Source organism: Orycteropus afer, unplaced genomic scaffold (assembly GCF_000298275.1).
Source record: "Orycteropus afer afer isolate SDZICR_OR568_19922 unplaced genomic scaffold, OryAfe1.0 scaffold00099, whole genome shotgun sequence".
Classification (NCBI taxonomy): Eukaryota; Metazoa; Chordata; class Mammalia; order Tubulidentata; family Orycteropodidae; genus Orycteropus; species Orycteropus afer.
This window is the reverse complement of record NW_006921686.1, coordinates 7,705,133-7,722,671: the sequence shown is the minus strand read 5'-3', so window position 1 is coordinate 7,722,671 and position 17,539 is coordinate 7,705,133. Positions and strand designations below refer to the sequence as shown.

The 17,539-nt window shown below is 55.2% G+C and overlaps 1 protein-coding gene across 1 annotated transcript in view; it reads left to right on the top strand.

Moving 5' to 3' along the window:
- The window catches only part of MEGF8 (multiple EGF like domains 8), a 54,076-nt gene that overhangs the window by 21,945 nt on the left and 14,592 nt on the right, over window positions 1-17,539 (top strand). The window contains exons 12-30 of the mRNA XM_007943131.2: window positions 4,644-4,844; window positions 5,158-5,358; window positions 5,789-6,025; window positions 6,795-6,913; window positions 6,998-7,129; window positions 7,215-7,328; window positions 7,786-8,034; window positions 8,538-8,737; window positions 9,104-9,314; window positions 9,407-9,656; window positions 10,197-10,329; window positions 12,336-12,583; window positions 12,661-12,771; window positions 12,927-13,045; window positions 13,416-13,623; window positions 14,117-14,297; window positions 15,062-15,225; window positions 15,970-16,114; window positions 17,488-17,534. Of these exons, the coding sequence (XP_007941322.1) occupies window positions 4,644-4,844; window positions 5,158-5,358; window positions 5,789-6,025; window positions 6,795-6,913; window positions 6,998-7,129; window positions 7,215-7,328; window positions 7,786-8,034; window positions 8,538-8,737; window positions 9,104-9,314; window positions 9,407-9,656; window positions 10,197-10,329; window positions 12,336-12,583; window positions 12,661-12,771; window positions 12,927-13,045; window positions 13,416-13,623; window positions 14,117-14,297; window positions 15,062-15,225; window positions 15,970-16,114; window positions 17,488-17,534 (3,270 nt within the window). The remainder of the gene's footprint in view (window positions 1-4,643; window positions 4,845-5,157; window positions 5,359-5,788; window positions 6,026-6,794; window positions 6,914-6,997; window positions 7,130-7,214; window positions 7,329-7,785; window positions 8,035-8,537; window positions 8,738-9,103; window positions 9,315-9,406; window positions 9,657-10,196; window positions 10,330-12,335; window positions 12,584-12,660; window positions 12,772-12,926; window positions 13,046-13,415; window positions 13,624-14,116; window positions 14,298-15,061; window positions 15,226-15,969; window positions 16,115-17,487; window positions 17,535-17,539) is intronic.

Genomic DNA, 17,539 nt, shown 5'->3' with positions numbered 1-17,539 from the left:
TTTTTTTTTTTTTTTACATTTTCATCTTTGTTTTAAAGTCATTGTTGACCGTTTGATCTCCTAAAGGTGACTCCCCCGCTCCCCGCATAATATTTTATTGTGTTTTGGGGAAGGTTTACCTAGCAGTTTGTGTAGGTGATTTTTTTAAAGGAGCACAGTACTTAAGAGTGAAAGTCACTATTTTTTGAGCCATTTTGTTAACTTAGCTACAAGGTGACCTCAGGTTAGTTTCAGTTCAAGATTTGATGGCTATCTCAGGCCACTAATCTCGGGGAGTCCTCCAATCTCAACTGGTCCAGTGATTTTAAAAAATTGTGGTGAAAGACACATAACCACAAAGTACATATGAAATTTACCATTAGTGACGTTTAGTGCATCTGCAGTCAACACCAGTATCTGTTGTTGTTAGGTGCCATCAAATTGGCTCAGACTCATTTCATCCCCTGAAAGGAAGCCCTGTGCCAGTGAAGCAGCTCCTCTCATTCCCCGCTCCCCCCAGCCCCTGACAGCCACTAATCTGCTTCCTATCTCTGTGGAATTGGATATTTCAAATAACTGGCTATTTCATATAAATGGAATTCTGCGTAGCCTCTGTGTGTGGCTTCTCACGCGTAGCACAGTGTTTTCAAGGCCCATCCGTGTCCTGGCTCGTGGAGTTACTTCATGCTTTTTTGTGGCTGAATAATCCCTGGTATGGACGGGCCCCATTTTGTTCCTCCTCAGTTGGTGGGTGTTTGGGTTGTTTCTGCCTTTTGGCTGTTGTGAATAATGCTACTGGGAACAAGTGTGTAAGTTTTTGTCTGAGAACCTGCTCTCAGTGGTTTTGGGCATATAATCAGGAGTAGAATTGGTGGGTCGTGTGGTAATTCTGTGTTTAGCTTACTGAGGAACTGCCAAACTCTTCCACAGTGACTCCTTGCTGAATTTTAAAATAGATGATGGACCCACAGAGTTCAAAAACCAGTGATAGAAAAATTTAGGTAGAGAGTCTCTCCCACCTGCCTCACTCCCCACTGCCTCAGTGGCCCCCACATCCCTCCAACTCACAATCACTCCAGCTCTCCCTGGAAGATCCACTTGGGTTTCTTTTATGTCCTTCCAGTCTTCCTGTTCAAATACAAGTAAATGTGACATTTCATTATTTTTTTTTGCACAAAAGATAGCCTACTATCCACACCATACTACCACTTCCCTTTTTTTTGTTTTTTCCACTTCACGTGACCTGGTGAGAGTCCCATCACAGAGCTTCAGAATCACCCTAATTTTTTTTTTTTTTTCTTAAACAAACAAATGGGTTTTCTCACAGTTTAGGAGGGTAGATGTCTGAATCGAGGGCCCCAGCTCTAGGGTAAAGCTTTCTCTGTTGGCTCTGGACGAAGCTCCTTGCCTCTTTTCAACTTCTGTTCTCCGGTTCCTTGGTGATCTTCCTGTGGCCTGGCATCTGTCTTCCCCCATCTGTGCTGCTTCATTCTTTTTTAACAGCTGCATAGTATTCCATTTATACTCCTCCCCCCCCCCCCCAAGCTTTATTTTCTTTTATCTCTCTCCTTTTTCAAATTGTGTTTTAGGTGAAAGTTTACACAGCAAATTAGATTCCCCTTTAACGATTTTTATACTACTGTTCTGTGCCATTGGTTACAATTTTTATGTTGTATCGGCATTCTTGTTATTTCCCTTCAGTTTGTTCTGTTTCCATTGATCTAGCTTCCCTGCCCCTCCTTGCCTTCTCACTTTTGCTTTTGGGTAAATGTTGACCACTTGGTTTAATGTAGTTCATTGTTCGAGGGAACACAGTACTCAAGGGTGATAGTGCCTTTTTTAATAAGCCAATCTATTATTTTGTTGAAAGGTAACCTGCAACAATGGCTTCAAAGGTTATCTTAGGGTGATAGTTTCACGAATTCTTCTACTTTCTATTGGTCCAGTAAGTCTGGCTCGACTTTGGGAATTTGAGTTTTGCTCACCATTTTTCTTCCATTCTGTCTGGGGATCTTCTGTCGTGACCCTGGTCCGAGTGGTCAGTAGTGGTAGCTGGGCATCATGTAGTTCTTCTGGTCTCAGGATAGAAGAGGCTGCGGTTGGTGTGGGCCGTTAGTCTCATGGACTAATTTCTTCTTTGAGCCTTTGACTTCCTTCATTCTCTTTTGCTCCGTATGGGACCATTAGTTGTATCTTTGATGGTTGCTTGCAAGCTTTTAAGACCCCAGACACTATCACCAAAGTAGGATGTAGAATGTTATCTTTGTGAACTGCAATGTGCCAGTTGACTAAATTGTCCCCCAAGACTATAGCCCCAAGCCTTTAACCCTGTAAACCAGCTCCATGAGTTGTTTGGATCTGTCTAGGAAGCCTCTGTAACTGTGCTCTCTATATGGTTTGTTGCATATGTGGATATATATGCTGCACATACAAACATATTTGTACATAAGCCTACAGATACCCCCATACGTACACATGCATTTACTTGAATGTGCCTTTCTATGCACACATATGCCTACAGATACCCCCATGCACACATGTGCATTTACTCGAATGTGCCTTTCTATGCACATATATAGGAGCTCTGGTAGGGTAGTGCCTAAAGCACTTGAGTGCTAACCAGAAGGCTGGAGGTTCAAACCCACCAGCCACTCTTCAGAAGGAAGGTTGGGCAATCTACTTCTGTGGTGATACTGCCTCGGAAACCCAAGGAGGTGTGGCTATGAGTCAGGTTTGACTCAACTGCACATAACAACAACAACACGCACTTATATGCATCCATATCTACCTACATAACCACATACATTTTTGGTGGTTTTTACTGTTGCAAAATTGTCTGTGTTATAACATTTACCAGTATGGTACCTTTTTCTTGTGTCCTTCTTAGTGTCTTTGTTTCCCGTGGTCAGGTTGTGCTGACTTCACCCATGTTTGGTCTTCCCTTTCCCGTCACCAGAAGTAATAAGTGTCTACTATCTAGAAAGCAGCTCCCTGTCCTTTCTCCCTCTCTGGTAATCATCAAAGAACTCTGCTTTCTGTGTGTATATCTGTTTTTGACTTTCCATAATAATGCAGCCATATGATATTTGTCTTCTTGTGGTTGACTTATTTCACTCAACATAATGTCCTCCAGGTTCATCCATGTTGTAAGATGTTCAGTAGACTCCTTGTTATTCTTTGTAGCTGCGTAGTATTCCATTGTGTGTATGTACCTACAGACAGGACATGGGAGCAGCGTCCTCTGACCTCCCCTAACTTCATAAGGGGGAGGTAGGGGCCACAAAACTATCAACAGCCCAAGGCTGGTCCCTTGGACATACCAGCCCCGCAACCTTTTTACCAGTTCTGACATCAACTCTGATGGCAGTCTACTTTTCTCTTGGGTTTGATAGTTCGTTGCATTGGCCACACAGAACTCAAGACAATACTCATAATTAGTGGGTTTGTTAGGAAAATAACAGGTTACAATTCAGGATCAGAAACAACTTAGGCTCCAATTCTTCAAATCAGGACAGCTTCCTTTCAGCCATGACGCAGACACGCTTCTCTCTGGCCTCGACCTCTGCCCTGCTTGGGCCAGTGTTACAAAACTCTTTTAGCTTTGTCGATAGGTGCCCAGAGAGTTACCCCACTCCTCCAGCAAGTCTCCAGCCTGAAAGCACTCAGCTCTCTCACTCCATGGGCCAGGAAGCCTGCTGCTCTGTCTGGTGCAAGCCTCTTGGTTTTCTCGCCCCTGCTGCTGCCGTTTCTCTGTTGTGTCTTTGCTGTCTCCCTGCCGTCTCTTCAGTGCAGGGATCTCAGGTCCAAGGGACACATTCTACTTCTGGCTCTTCTCTCTTGATGGTAGTGAGCTCCCCCTCACTACCTCTCGAATGGCTCATTTTAAGCCTAACAAGATGGCAAAACTGATCAAGCCCACATTAGGGCTCCATATACCTTATTTGCATGGTCCCACCCTACAAGGGTGCCATGTACCTTTTTTACGTTACTCACAAGCTGTCCTATCCCATTGGTGGGCCATAAGCACCTCACATTTGCATAGTTCCACCCAGTCATCTGGTGGGAGTCACAAAGACCATGGCCAGAGAGCCATACTAAGTAATTCACTGCACCGCAGAACCTCAGTTTGTTTATCCTTTTGTCTATTGATGGGCATATAAGTTGTTTCTATTTGCTATTGTGAATAGTGCTGCAGTGAACATGGGTGTGCATTTTTCTCTTTGTGCTGGTTATATCTTAATGCTGTAGTGCTGTAGTTTAATTAAACAGCCTCTCACTGATGCATTCTTGAGTTGTTCCAATCTTTCATTAGTGGAGTAAATTATATAATGTATGTGTCACTTTGTATGGTGGATCTGGACGTCTAAGGGCTGAAGTAGGAGGTAGAGAACTGGGGAGGAAGATCCTGAAAAGTCCTGGAGTTTTAATGAGATGGAGCGGAGCAGGGGCTGGGGTCGGAGTGGGCTCTAGGACCCCATTATGTTATCTGAATTTGAGTCCTGACTCTGTTCCCCAAGCAGCCCTGCCCCCCAGGCCTCAGTCTCTCAGTCAATTAGGGAAGGAGGTTGGACTGACTGGAGCTCTGATGTGGTCTTAGGACTGTGGGGACTCTCGGGGCAGTCCAGAGAGGTCCTCATTGCTCCCCACATCCCTGGCTGCTGCAGGTTTCCATCGTCCGCAGTACGACCATCACCCTGACACCCAGCCCAGAGACAGATGTGTCCCTGGTCTACCGTGGCTTCATCCACCCACTGCTGCCAGGGGGACCGGCTGGGCCAGGAGCTGAGGATGTGGCGGTGTGGGCCCGGGCCCAGCGGCTCCACGTCCTGGCTCGGATGGCCCGTGGCCCTGACACAGAGAACATGGTGAGGGTGCCTGGCTGTCAAGGGGGGTGTCCGTGGTACATGTGGGGCTATGGGGAAATTTGGGGGTTCTTGGGGAGGGTTAGGGGGAAATCAGAGGCTCAAGATACATGCCTAGTGGAGGAGGGAGGGCCCTGGAGCCAAAAGAGTAGGTTTTCAATTGCGGACAAAATTTGGGGAGGAATTTGAAGAAGGTGGAGAAGGTCAGAATTACCCAGTCACCTTCCCCTGAGTGGGAAGTGGCTTGCTGGGGGTTTGGGGGTACTTGGAGGTTCTTGGGGTCTAAGGGACTCAGAGGCCCTTCTCCTCTTCCCAGGAGGAGGTGGGGCACTGGGTGGCTCAGCAGGAGAAGGAGACAAGACGGCTGCAGCGCCCAGGCTCAGGCCGCCTCTTCCTGCTACCTGGGCGGGGCCACAAGTACGCAGTGGAGATTCGGGGCCAGCTCAACGGCTCCGTGGGCCCTGGGCACAGCGAGCTCACCCTGCTGTGGGATCGGACTGGCGTGCCAGGTGGCAGTGTGAGTGCCCTGGCCTCTGACCCCCAGGCCCTGGCCTTCAGTCCCCTGGCCTCCCTGCCCCCAACACCTGACTCCCTAGGGCCTGACCTTTGGTACCTCGACTGTTGGCCCTTAAAGTCTGGACGTCCCCTTTAATCTTCTAGATCCCAGTCTCTGACCCCTGAACTCATGTTCTGACCCCTGCCCTGGCCCTATTGACCTTGACTTCCTGCCCTCCACTCTTTGACCTCCAATCTCTACATTCTTTCAAATCCTAATCTTTATGTCTGCAGATCCCTGAAATCCTACTTTCTGTCCTGAGTCTTAATCTTGTCTTCAAACCCTTCACCTCCGTCTTTAGCCGCAAACTCTGACCCCTACCCCAAACCTAAGTCCTGATTCCTGACCTCGACCAGGGGCGTGGACCCCTGACCCTCATGTGACCCTCCAGGAGATCTCCTTCTTCTTCCTGGAGCCCTACCGCTCTGCGGCCTGCGCCTCCTACTCCTCCTGCCTGGGCTGCTTGGCGGACCAAGGCTGCGGCTGGTGCCTGGCCAGCGCCACTTGCCACCTGCGCCAGGGGGGTGCCCACTGCGGTGACGATGGGACTGACGGATCTCTGCTGGTGCTGGTGCCCACCCTCTGCCCACTCTGTGAGGAGCATCGTGACTGCCACGCCTGCACCCAGGTGCCTGCTGAAGCGGAGAAGGGAGGTCACAGGACAGAGGTCACTGGGACGGGCAGACTGGGGACTGGGAAAGGGGAGCTCCTGGAGCTGGCATGGGCAGCTGAGGGGCTCCTGAGGGCAAGAGCCAGGTGTGGAACAGAGGAGATGAGGCAGGAGAGATGAGCCCTTGGGAGTCAGGACTTTCATGGCTGTAAGGGCAGGAAGTTCAATGAAACCTTTCTTGATTGGCTCAACCAACCAGTGAGCCCAAGAGTAGGTCTCTAGGCCTGGCCAGCTGCAGGGCTTGAAATGATAATGTCAGGCGTTCATCGTCTTCCTTGCCATGTCTGCCTGGGGAGCTCATTCCGTGTGAGTGGGAAGGAAGCTGCAAGGACTCCAGACCTGCATCCCCCACTCAGCCACCAAGTCCCGAGTGGAAAGAGAGCACCCTTCTCCCATCCTGTCTGTCCTCCACCCCTTGTTCGGCCCCCGAGTCATGTTTCGTTGGCTCTGGTTGCATCCTATACAGTCCCCTGAACCAATCACTGAGGATGTGGGGGATGGAGTGGTGACCCCTTCCTCATCTCTGGATCCTAAGGTTTATACCAGCCCCACCCAGACCACGGAGCAAGGGTGCTGTTGACAACAGAAGGGGCTAGTTGCTGGGCAGGAACAAGCCGTAGGTGTCCTTGGCTGGAGAGGAATGCCCAGAGAGGCTGGCAGTTCAGGAGAAAGGTGGGCTTAGAGGGGGTGATCTGTGGGGTGACACTGACTCCTCTTTGCCCCCCAGGACCCCTTCTGTGAGTGGCATCAGAGCACCAGCCGCAAAGGGGATGCTACATGCAGCCGGCGAGGCCGGAGCCGAGGTGCCCTGAAGAGCCCAGAGGAATGTCCCCCGCTCTGCAGCCAGTGAGTCCCATGGGGCCCAGGGAGCAGGTGAATGTGGGGCTACAAGCCAGGGGCTGCTAATGACCCCCAGCCTCCGTCCCCCAGGCGCCTGACCTGTGAGGACTGCCTGGCCAACTCCAGCCAGTGTGCTTGGTGCCAGTCCACCCACACCTGCTTCCTGTTTGCTGCCTACCTGGCCCGGTACCCACATGGGGGCTGCCGAGGCTGGGATGACAGGTGCGGCCCGTGTGGCGGGGCTGGGGGAGGGTCCAGGCTGGTGGGGGCACGGCCGTTGAGAGCCCCTATTCCTGCATCCCCGCAGCGTGCACTCAGAGCCTCGGTGCCGGAGCTGTGACCGCTTCCTGACCTGTCACGAGTGTCTGCAGAGCCATGAGTGTGGCTGGTGTGGCAATGAGGACAACCCCACGCTGGGCCGGTGAGCGTGGCTGCTGGGCAGGGGCGACGGGTGGTGTGGCCGGTTCCACCCAGAATCTAACGGCCTCTTTGTCTGCCTCCTCCCCCGTCCCCCGTTTTCCTTACCATCGTCTCCTGCTGTTGCCCCGGCCCCTCTGCTCGCCATCTCTCTCTGCTTCTCCCCCTCGTCTCTCTCTGCCTCTGTGGCTTGTTCCCTCTTGCCTTGTCTTTCTGCTCCTGGCCCTCTCTCCTCCTTCATTGCCTCTCTCTCTCTGTCCCTCTGTCTGTCTGTGACCTCTTGGCGTTTCTTTCTCTTTCTCCCCCCTTTCTTCTCCCTGGCCCGCTCTCCATGCTCACACTGCTGTTTCTCACTCGCCTTGGCTCCTCTCTGCCTCACGGTCTCCCTGTGTCTGTCTCTTGCTTCTCTACTGCCTCCCCTTCCCGCCTGCTCCCTTTATTTCCAATCTCTCACCCCCCAGGTGCCTGCAGGGGGACTTCTCTGGGCCTCTGGGTGGGGGTAACTGCTCCCTATGGGTTGGGGAGGGCCTGGGGCTGCCTGTGGCCCTCCCAGCCCGCTGGGCATACGCCCGCTGCCCGGATGTGGACGAGTGTCGCCTGGGCCTGGCACGGTGCCACCCACGGGCGGCCTGCCTGAACACACCCCTCAGCTACGAGTGCCACTGCCAGCGGGGGTACCAGGGCGACGGCAGCACGCACTGCAACCGCACGTGAGTGGGCGGGGTTGCCATGGCGATGCCACCCCGGCGCTGGGTGCCTGGATCTGGAGGGGTAAAGCAATGGGATGCTGAGTTCCTTCCTGTGGAGCCAGCATCCCCAGTTAGCTTGGTGATTTGACCTTGCAGGCTAGACCCTCATTAGAGCAGCAGGGTGTCTGTGGAGACCAGCTCCCCAATGGAAAACCAGTTAGTTACTATGGAGACAGGTCACCCATAGACCACGGGCTGTGCACATCAGTGTTGCCATAGAGATAGAGGAAAACCAAGTTGAAAAGGGATTTGCACGAAGAAAAGATCACCTGTGGAGACATGTGGTTACTACAGAGACAAGAGTTACCACGTGTGAGGAGGTTACCATGACAACAGGGCCACCCGCGTAGTCCAGGACTAAGGAGGCAGGCTTGTGATAGTTTTGTGGTGTGAGATGGTGGGGGAGTGCTTTGGGGGCTCTATGCCTGCCTGGCCCTTCCCCTAACCCAACCCTGGCCCCTCAGGTGCCTGGAGGACTGTGGGCATGGTATGTGCAGTGGCCCCCCTGACTTCACCTGCGTGTGTGACCTGGGCTGGACATCAGACCTGCCACCACCCACACCTGCACCAGGCCCCCCTGCCCCCCGCTGCTCCCGGGACTGTGGCTGCAACTTCCACAGCCACTGTCGCAAGCGGGGGCCTGGCTTCTGTGATGAGTGCCAGGGTGAGGGTCCCTTCATCCCAGATGCCCACACCTGGCCCAGCCTGCATCACGGGCCTCTTGGGAGCCTCCTCTACCCTTGGGGCTCCCGTTCCTCCATCTCAGGGTGGCCTTGTCTCCCCTCCTCTAGCTCTGGGTCCCCCCGCCCCATCCATTCCCTGCTTCTTCCCCCAGGTGGGTTTCCGTTCCACCTGTCTCGGGCTGGGCCTCAGTTCCTCCATTTGGGACTTGCTCTGCCCCTGAATCTGGGCCCTGGTTTCCCCCTTAGAAGCAACCGGGTGGGGGTCAAGGATCAGCTGAGCTGGCTGGTCTGAGCCGCTTCCTGCCCTTGCCCCTGACTCTGCACCCCACTTGATGGGGCCTCCACAGACTGGACGTGGGGTGAGCACTGTGAACGGTGCCGGCCCGGCAGCTTCGGGAATGCCACGGGCTCAGGTGGCTGCCGGCCCTGCCAGTGCAACGGGCATGGGGACCCACGCCGGGGCCACTGTGACAACCTCAGCGGGCTCTGCTTCTGCCAGGACCACACTGAAGGCGCCCACTGCCAGCTCTGCTCCCCTGGCTACTATGGGGACCCCCGGTGAGCCTGGCAACAAGCCAGGGCAGGGCTAAGGTGGGGACAGAGTGGCGGGGCGGGGCTAGCTCATGCTGGCTGTCCTCTTGTCTCCCCAGGGCCGGTGGCTCCTGCTTCCGGGAGTGTGGGGGTCGTGCCCTCCTCACCAACGTGTCCTCAGTGGCACTGGGCTCACGCCGGGTCGGGGGACTGCTGCCTCCGGGCGGTGGGGCGACGAGAGCTGGGCCAGGCCTGTCCTATTGCGTGTGGGTTGTGTCAGCCACCGAGGTGCTCCAGCCATGTGCCCCCGGGACCTTGTGCCCCCCACTCACCCTCACTTTCTCCCCTGACAGTAGTACCCCATGTACGGTAAGCACTGAGGGGGCTAGGGTTCAGCTCCAGGAACCAGAACCATATCTCCCCAACCTAGACAGACCCTGACCCCCACACCCATTTTTTTATCCCTAAGACCCCAAACCCTATTTCTTAGATCCCGAGCCCTTTGTTTTTAAGCCCATAGGCCCTCCCACTTCTCAGATCACTTCCTGTTTCCTGGACTGCAGTCCCCCATTCTCCAGGTCCTCAGCTTCCCTTCCTCCGACCAGGTGTTGTAAATAGCTTCACCTTCTGTGCCAACTCTGATCGATTGGTGGTGGCTGCCTGGAGCTGGGTATTGAGAATGAGGCTTAATGCATGAGTCCTGATTGATTAGCCATGTCTGTTCCGAACACAGGATGAGGACTGGTGGCCTGAACGCCACAGTTTGACAGCCCTGGCCTGGATCCTCAAACGACTCGTTTTCCAGACCCGGATTGCCCTCTCCTCCTGAACTCCTCCTCCTCCCAGATCCTAAGCACCCGTCTTTCTCATGTTCATGGTCCCCTAATCTTTAACTCTGCACCTCTCCAGCTAAGCTATGTCCTAGCATTCGATGGATTCCCTCGCTTCCTGGACACTGGTGTCGTCCAGTCAGACCGTAGCCTCATTGCTGCCTTCTGTGGCCAGCGGCGGGACAGGCCCCTCACCGTGCAAGCCCTGTCTGGTACGGGGGCGTGGGGCCTCTTCATCTTGGGCTTTGTGTTCCTTTCCCCATCCGTCACTGCCTGAAGGGGGCTCCAAGACCTGGGTTCCAGCCCAACTCTGCCACTGACTTGCTAGTGACACTGCCCCTCGCCATCTCTGGGCCAGTTTCCTCAGTTGAGTGGAAAACAGGGAAGACTGTGCTGGCTGGGTGACCTCTCTGAAGGGAAGGGCCTGGTAAACCACATCTTTGGGGCACGTAGAAGGTGGCTGGTGTGAGGGGGGCTGATATGAAGGGGGCTGGTAATGAGGGGGGCTGGTATGAGTGAGGGGGCTGGTGTGAGGACTCCTTAGCAGCTTCTTGGGCCTGGTTCTTGACCTGGAGCAGTTTTGCCCCTCAGGGGACATTTGACAGAATGTCTGGAGATATTTTGTTGGTCAGTGTTGGGGAGTGCTACTAGCACCCAGTGGGTGAAGGCCAGAGAGGCTGCTAAATATCCCACAGTTCACTGGGCAGCCCACACAGCAAAGGAAGGGCCAGCAGTGCTGAGAGGTTGAGAGAGTCCTCTTAACAGAAATGTGATGTGAATACCCGTGGGAGAGTTTGGAAATGATTTTCTTTGTGTTGTGAATCAGAGTGGCTCCAGGGCTGGGAGGGAAAGGGGTGGGTTGCTCGGAAGCCCCGGCCCCTCACAGTGAGCAACTGAGGACGGAGGTGCCCTCAATTTCGCTTCCCTCACAGCTGTTTACTGAACACCGATGGGGAGCTGGCCCTGAGCCAGGAACACAGGCCCAGGCCCGTGGGGAGATGAAGCAGCTCGGGGCACAGTATTTGCTCCTTTGCTGAGGGCTGAGGCAGCAGACAGGTGCGGGCGCCGCGCCTGGCCGCCTCTGTGGAGTTGGGGGGCTTTGCAGAGGTCAGCGAGAAAGAAGAAGACCCACAATGAGATGGCTTCACACAGTAGCTGCAACAATGGGTTCAAACGCAGCAACCATTGTGAGGATGGTGTAGGACGGGGTGGTGTGTAGGGTCGCTGTGAGTCGGAACCAACTTGATAGGACCTAAGGATAACAGATTTGCCTGGTGGCCTGAGCAGGTGTGCTGGGGACCAACGACTGCTCCGGGCCGAGGGAAAAGCAGAAACCTAACTCTGAGGAGAAACAGAAAGGGGCCGGGCAGGCAGCGGGAGGGCAGAGGACGCAGGGAGTGGGTGGTGGTGGGCTGAGGGGCCCTGGGAGGAGACATTTTTGAAAGTCAGAGTTTATCCAGGGATGGTTTATATGTTGTTGCTAGCTGCCAGGACAGTGCTAGCTGCTTCCTGCACCAGTCCTCATCCTGTGTTCGTGCACGGGGCACACTGTGGGGAGGGGTGGTTCTGACTCAGGAATCCCACAAACAACAAGATGAAGCGCTGCCCAGTGATTGGTTGTGGATTGGACCACTGTGATAGGTCAGGTTTTCATTGGTTCATTCTCAGAAGTAGATTGCCAGGCCTTACCTCCTAGTTTGTCTTGGTCTGGGTGCCTGCTGAAGCCCGTTTAGCATCCCAGATACACACGTGGAAGGCGAGAATTCCACCGCAGAATGTCATTGCCCCCATAGTTTGCCTATCATAGAATTAATCCCACCCTCTGCCCAGCCCTAGGTGGGAGGCTTGGCTTTGTGTGAGGGAGGTGTGGAAGGGTTTGGAGTGGAGTGGGGGGGGCTGGGAAGACCAGCGGGGAGGCGGGCATGTGTCTAGGTGAGCCGGGAGACTGGCTTGGGTGGCAGCGGAGGAGGTGGGAGGCAGTGGGTGGATGGGAGAGATTTAGGCTGTAAAACTGAGGGACGCAGATGGGCTGTGCAAGGGAAGGGCCATGCATATGGGCTGTGCGAGGGAAGGCCGAGGGAGGACAGATAAGCCAGGAGTGATTATAAAAGATCATAGGGTCCTGCTTCCCTGCCCACCTACACTGGCTCTTCTCAAAACCTGGAGCAGAGTGGTGCCCAGAACGTGGCTTCACCCCAGCCTCTCCCCCCCCCCACAGGGCTGCTCGTGCTGCACTGGGAGGCCAACGGCTCCTCGTCCTGGGGCTTCAATGCCTCGGTGGGCTCTGCCCGCTGTGGGTCTGGGGGCCCTGGGAGCTGCCCTGTCCCCCAGGAGTGCGTCCCCCAGGACGGGGCTGCAGGCACCGGCCTCTGTCGGTGCCCCCAGGGCTGGGCTGGCCCACACTGTCGCATGGCTCTGTGTCCCGAGAACTGCAATGCCCACAACGGGGCAGGGACTTGCAACCAGGTACCGTGGGACCGGACAGCCAGGCGGGATGGGGGTGTGACCCGGGCTCCCCCTGAGCCTCCTGCTGCTGTCCCCAGAGCCTGGGCGTGTGCATCTGTGCGGAGGGCTTTGGGGGCCCTGACTGTGCCACGAAGCTGGACGGTGGGCAGCTTGTCTGGGAAACCCTCATGGACAGCCGCCTCTCAGCTGTGAGTTGTGGATGCCCACTCTCCGGGGAAGCACCCTGCCACCTGTCTTCCTGGATCATTCTACCTCCACTCCCAGGAACAACCCCTCCCCGCCCAGTCCAGACCTGACACTTGGTCCTGACATTAGTCTGACTCTTGACCACGCCCCCTCTCAGGACACTGCTAGCCGCTTCTTGCACCGCTTGGGACACACCATGGTGGAAGGACCTGACGCCACCCTGTGGATGTTTGGGGGCCTGGGCCTGCCGCAGGGGCTGCTGGGAAACCTGTACAGGTGAGGACTGACTGAATGAGAGAAGGTCACCTTGGGATGCTGAGATGTCACACAAGGGTCACTTCAGGAGGAAAGCCTCTATAGGTGAGGGTGCCCTAAAGGATGCTGGGACACTTTTCACAGGAGGCTCACCCCAGGGACTCACGTCAACTCAGTTAGGTGGTACTGCCCCAGAGGACGCTAAGATGACTGTTAGGTTTGCTGGGACACCTGTGGGGTGAGGGAGTCACCCCAGAGGATGCTGAGATACCTATGAGGAGAGTCACCCTAGGGGAGACTGGGATTCCTGTTGGGGGGTTATTTCAAGGGATACTGAGATGCCTGTATAGTGAGGCTGCTTTTGTGGTCGCTGCCTGTGTCTTGGCCCCAGGTACTCAGTGAGTGAGCGCCGGTGGACACAGATGCTGGCGGGAGCCGAGGACGGGAGCCCGGGCCCCTCCCCGCGCTCCTTCCATGCGGCTGCCTATGTTCCCGCCGGCCGTGGCGCCATGTACCTGCTGGGGGGGCTCACGGCTGGGGGTGTCACCTGCGACTTCTGGGTCCTCAACCTTACCACCCTGCAGTGGCGGCAGGAGAAGGTGAGCACCACCCCCACCACCCAGCTCTGCGAAGGTGGCCACCGGAGGTCCTGCCAGCTTGGTCATCAGAGGCCAAGGCTTCCTCCTGGGGTTCCAGCAGAGGCCCCAGAATTGAGTATCATTGGTCCATCCTGGGTCATGTTTAGTCCCAGGCCAGCTGTGGTTCGTGCGCTGGATGTGGTGCTCTGGTCGGCCAGGCCAGGACACAGCCTAGAACAGAGTATAGCCAGCCCCACCGGCCACCTGGGCTGAGAGAGAGGGCCGAGGGCTTTCCAGAGAAACCCAGGCTGTTCTGCTCTGAAGGGCAGGCTGAGGTAGCAGGAGTCTACCTGCCAGGACCTTGGCTGGTTGGAGGTCTGGGCTTCTGACCTATCCAAGGAGCTCACTACCTCCTGAGCAGTCAGAGGGGAGTGTGGGGACCTTTGGGTCTCCTGCTGCCCACAAGTTGACGCCTACCCTCCGGCCTCCTGGCGACCTCCTCCCTCTCCCACAGGCCCCGCAGACCGTGGAGCTACCAGCAGTTGCAGGCCACACCCTTACTGCCCGCCGTGGTGTGTCTCTGCTTCTGGTGGGCGGTTACTCCCCCGAAAATGGCTTTAACCAGCAGCTGCTCGAGTACCAGCTGGCGACTGGCACCTGGGTGTCCGGAGCCCAGAGTGGGACACCCCCCACAGGTGGGGCTGGGGCCAGGGAGGGCGGCTTCTTTGCCCTGGTCCTCCAGGGCCTCACGCAGGCTCTTGAGCCTCTCCCACACCCTGGGTCACTGCCCACCCTCCTTGTTCTCTCTGCCCCCGGGCACTGTCTCATGAGATGTTGTATTTTTCTATTTACCCCGCCCAGACTTCATGACCACCCCCTTTCCCAGTGACAGTGCAGCCACCATCTGCCTCCCCTTTTGTTGTTGGGTGCCTTCAAGTGGATCCCGACTCAAAGTGACCCCATAGGACAGAGTAGACCATGTAGCGTTTCCGGGTTGTATTCTTCATATGAATGGATTGCCAGGCCTTTTCTCCCATGGAGCAGCTGGTGGGTTCGAACCACCAATCTCTTGGTTAGCAGAAGAGTGCTTAAGCATTGTGCCACCTGGGCTCCTTCTGCCTCCCCTAGGTTCTAAAATCTGGCCTCTCAGACATTCTCCTTTCTCAATTGCTCCTTCTATATTCTTCAGTCACTGTCTCCTGGGACGTTCCAGTCACCCTCTCTCCCTCCCTCCTAAGAATCGGTTCCAACTTCCTGACAATGGGTTCCTCTCCTTTTCCCTGAATTGCTGATGACTGCCTTTGAGCTGAGGGGAGAGGGAGGAACTGAGGACTCCCAGGTCTCTGGCCTGGTAGGGTAGCGGTGTGGCCATGGAGAAGGGGAGCCTAGGAAGGTCAGGGTGCGTGGGGACATTCCTTGTCATTGGCCCTGCCCCATCGCCGGGTCCCTCTGCCCCCAGGTCTCTATGGTCATTCCGCCGTCTACCACGAGGCCACAGACTCCCTCTATGTGTTTGGAGGCTTCCGCTTCCACGTGGAGCTGGCTGCCCCGTCCCCGGAGCTCTATTCGCTGCACTGTCCCGACCGCACCTGGAGCCTGCTGGCCCCTTCCCAGGGGGCAAAGGTCAGGAAAAGCAACCCGGACAGATGGATGTAGGGAACAGGGAGGCTCTTCCCCATGCCCCAGGGACTGGCCCAATCCTGGATTCCCACGTCCTCTCCTTTCCAGTCTCCTAAACTGAACTGTGACACCCCCAATCTCCCCTTCTTCCAGCCCTGACTTGGAGGAAAGCTCCTGGACCAGGAGGTGAAAGGTGTGGGTTCTAGTCCCAGCTCTGCCCTGACTCTTGGTGTGGCCCTGCCAGGTTCTGCCCCCTTGCTGGGCCTCCCCATCTATAAAAACGGGGACTAAGGTTCCTTGTGCTTCTTGCCTTACAAGGCCAAAGGCAGGACAATATGTGGGAAGCCATGGAACCCCCCAAAAAAAACCATTTGCAAGCCCCTCTTGTCTGGACCAAGAGGGAGATGGAAATAAGGTCTGTGAGCCTTACTCCCAGGGCACTCCTGGCCCAGCTGGTGAGATGGGACTCAAGGGAGACCTGTGGGCGGCTCACCTGAAGCAGCATATGCTGAATTTCCAGGGAGCAGCTCAGGCCGTGGGGGCTCTGGGGAAGGAAGGCAGCTCTGTGGGCTCTTCTCGGGGAGAAGGGGGGCTTCCTGGAGGAGGAGAGATTTGAGGATGTTTTGGATTAGGTGGGCTGGGGGAGGGGCACAGGGAGATGCAGGGGTGATGGTGGGCCAAGAGGGACCAAGAAGACAGGAGAGCTGTGGGCTCTGACAGCCACCCTGGCATGTGTCTCCCCAATAGCCCCGCCCGCGACTTTTCCACGCCTCAGCCTTACTGGGGGACACCATGGTGGTCCTGGGGGGGCGTTCGGACCCTGACGAGTTCAGCAGCGATGTTCTGCTCTACCAGGTCAACTGCAACGCCTGGCTCCTGCCTGACCTCACCCGTGAGTCCTTGTCACTGTCCTAGGAGGCCTGGGGACAGCCAGGAGGAGCCCCCCCAGAGCCCTCTATCCCTAGGAGTCACTTAGGGCTCCTTCCGACCCACCGGCAAAGCCCCTGCCTCCTTCCGGTCCTTCCGTGGTATCTAAATGCCGTGGAGACGTACTCTTTCCCTGTTTGTTTTTTTTTTCCTTTTGTTATTTTCTTATAAAAGATTATTTTGTCATTCTGATTATAAAAATAGTAATAATACTTATATGTTGTTGTTGTTGTTATGTGCCGTCGAGTCGGCCCCGACTCATAGCGACCCCTCCTTGGGTTTCCGAGGCAGTATCACTACGGAAGTAGGATTGCCCAACCTTCCTTCCGAGGAGTGGCTGGTGGGTTTGAACCGCCAGCCTTCTGGTTAGCAGTCAAGTGCTTTAGCCACTATGCTACCAGAGCTCCTAATACTTATATATAACCTGTAAAATAGGGAGAACAAAAATCACCCATAATCCTGTTCTCTAGAGACAAGCATGTTGTCTGTGGAGGTGTCTCTTTCCTGTCTCGCTGTCCATGGACTGGAAGCGGGTTTATACCAGTATCTCTAGTTTGATGTCACTCACCATTGTGAGCAATTGGCTGCATGTTGCCAGGCCTGTCTCTCTTTCTTTTTGCCGTTCTCTGACCTGCATCTCGCTCCCTTCCTCTGGATTTGCTGCTTCATTACTCTGTCTCTTTGTCCTCCCTTTCACTCGGTTTTCCTGTATCTCTTTTTTGATTATTATTTTTTTATCTATTGTGATTGGGTGAAATTTTACAAAGCAGGTTCATTTTACATTCAACGGCTGATACACGTCTTGTCTGTGACACCGGTTCGTTCCCCACAGTGTGTCATCTCACCTCCCGCTTGCTCCCTGTGGTTACCTTTTCCCTCTGGCCTTCTTGCCTGTGCATTCCCGCCTCCCCAGGTCTCTGCCTGTGGAAATGCCGCCTGCCTGAGGCTGATTGTGCTAAAGAATGCCTCTCCCTGGGGTGGGGGTTCTGCTCTGCAGGCCTGTCTGTTGTTAGGCCACGGGAGTGAGTTTAATTCTAGGGGCATAGTCTTGGGGGTTTCACCAGTCTCTTTCAGACCAGTGAGGCTGGTCTTCTTTGTGATTTTGAGCTTTGTTCCACGTTTGGTTTTCCCGTGTCTTTTTCTTCCCGCCTTTTTCCTCATCATCTGTGTCGGAGTCTCTGGCTCGGCCTGTCCCCCTGTCTTCTGTCTGTCTGTGCTGCCCTTGGTCCCCTTTGACTCTGTTCTTCTCCTCTCTCAGCGTCCTCACAGTCATCTTCGTGTGTGACCCTTGGCTGTGTCTCTTGCTGTCTGTCTCTGAATACTCATCCTTTCCCCCAGGCCCAGCCTCCGTGGGGCCCCCGATGGAGGAGTCTGTGGTCCATGCTGTGAC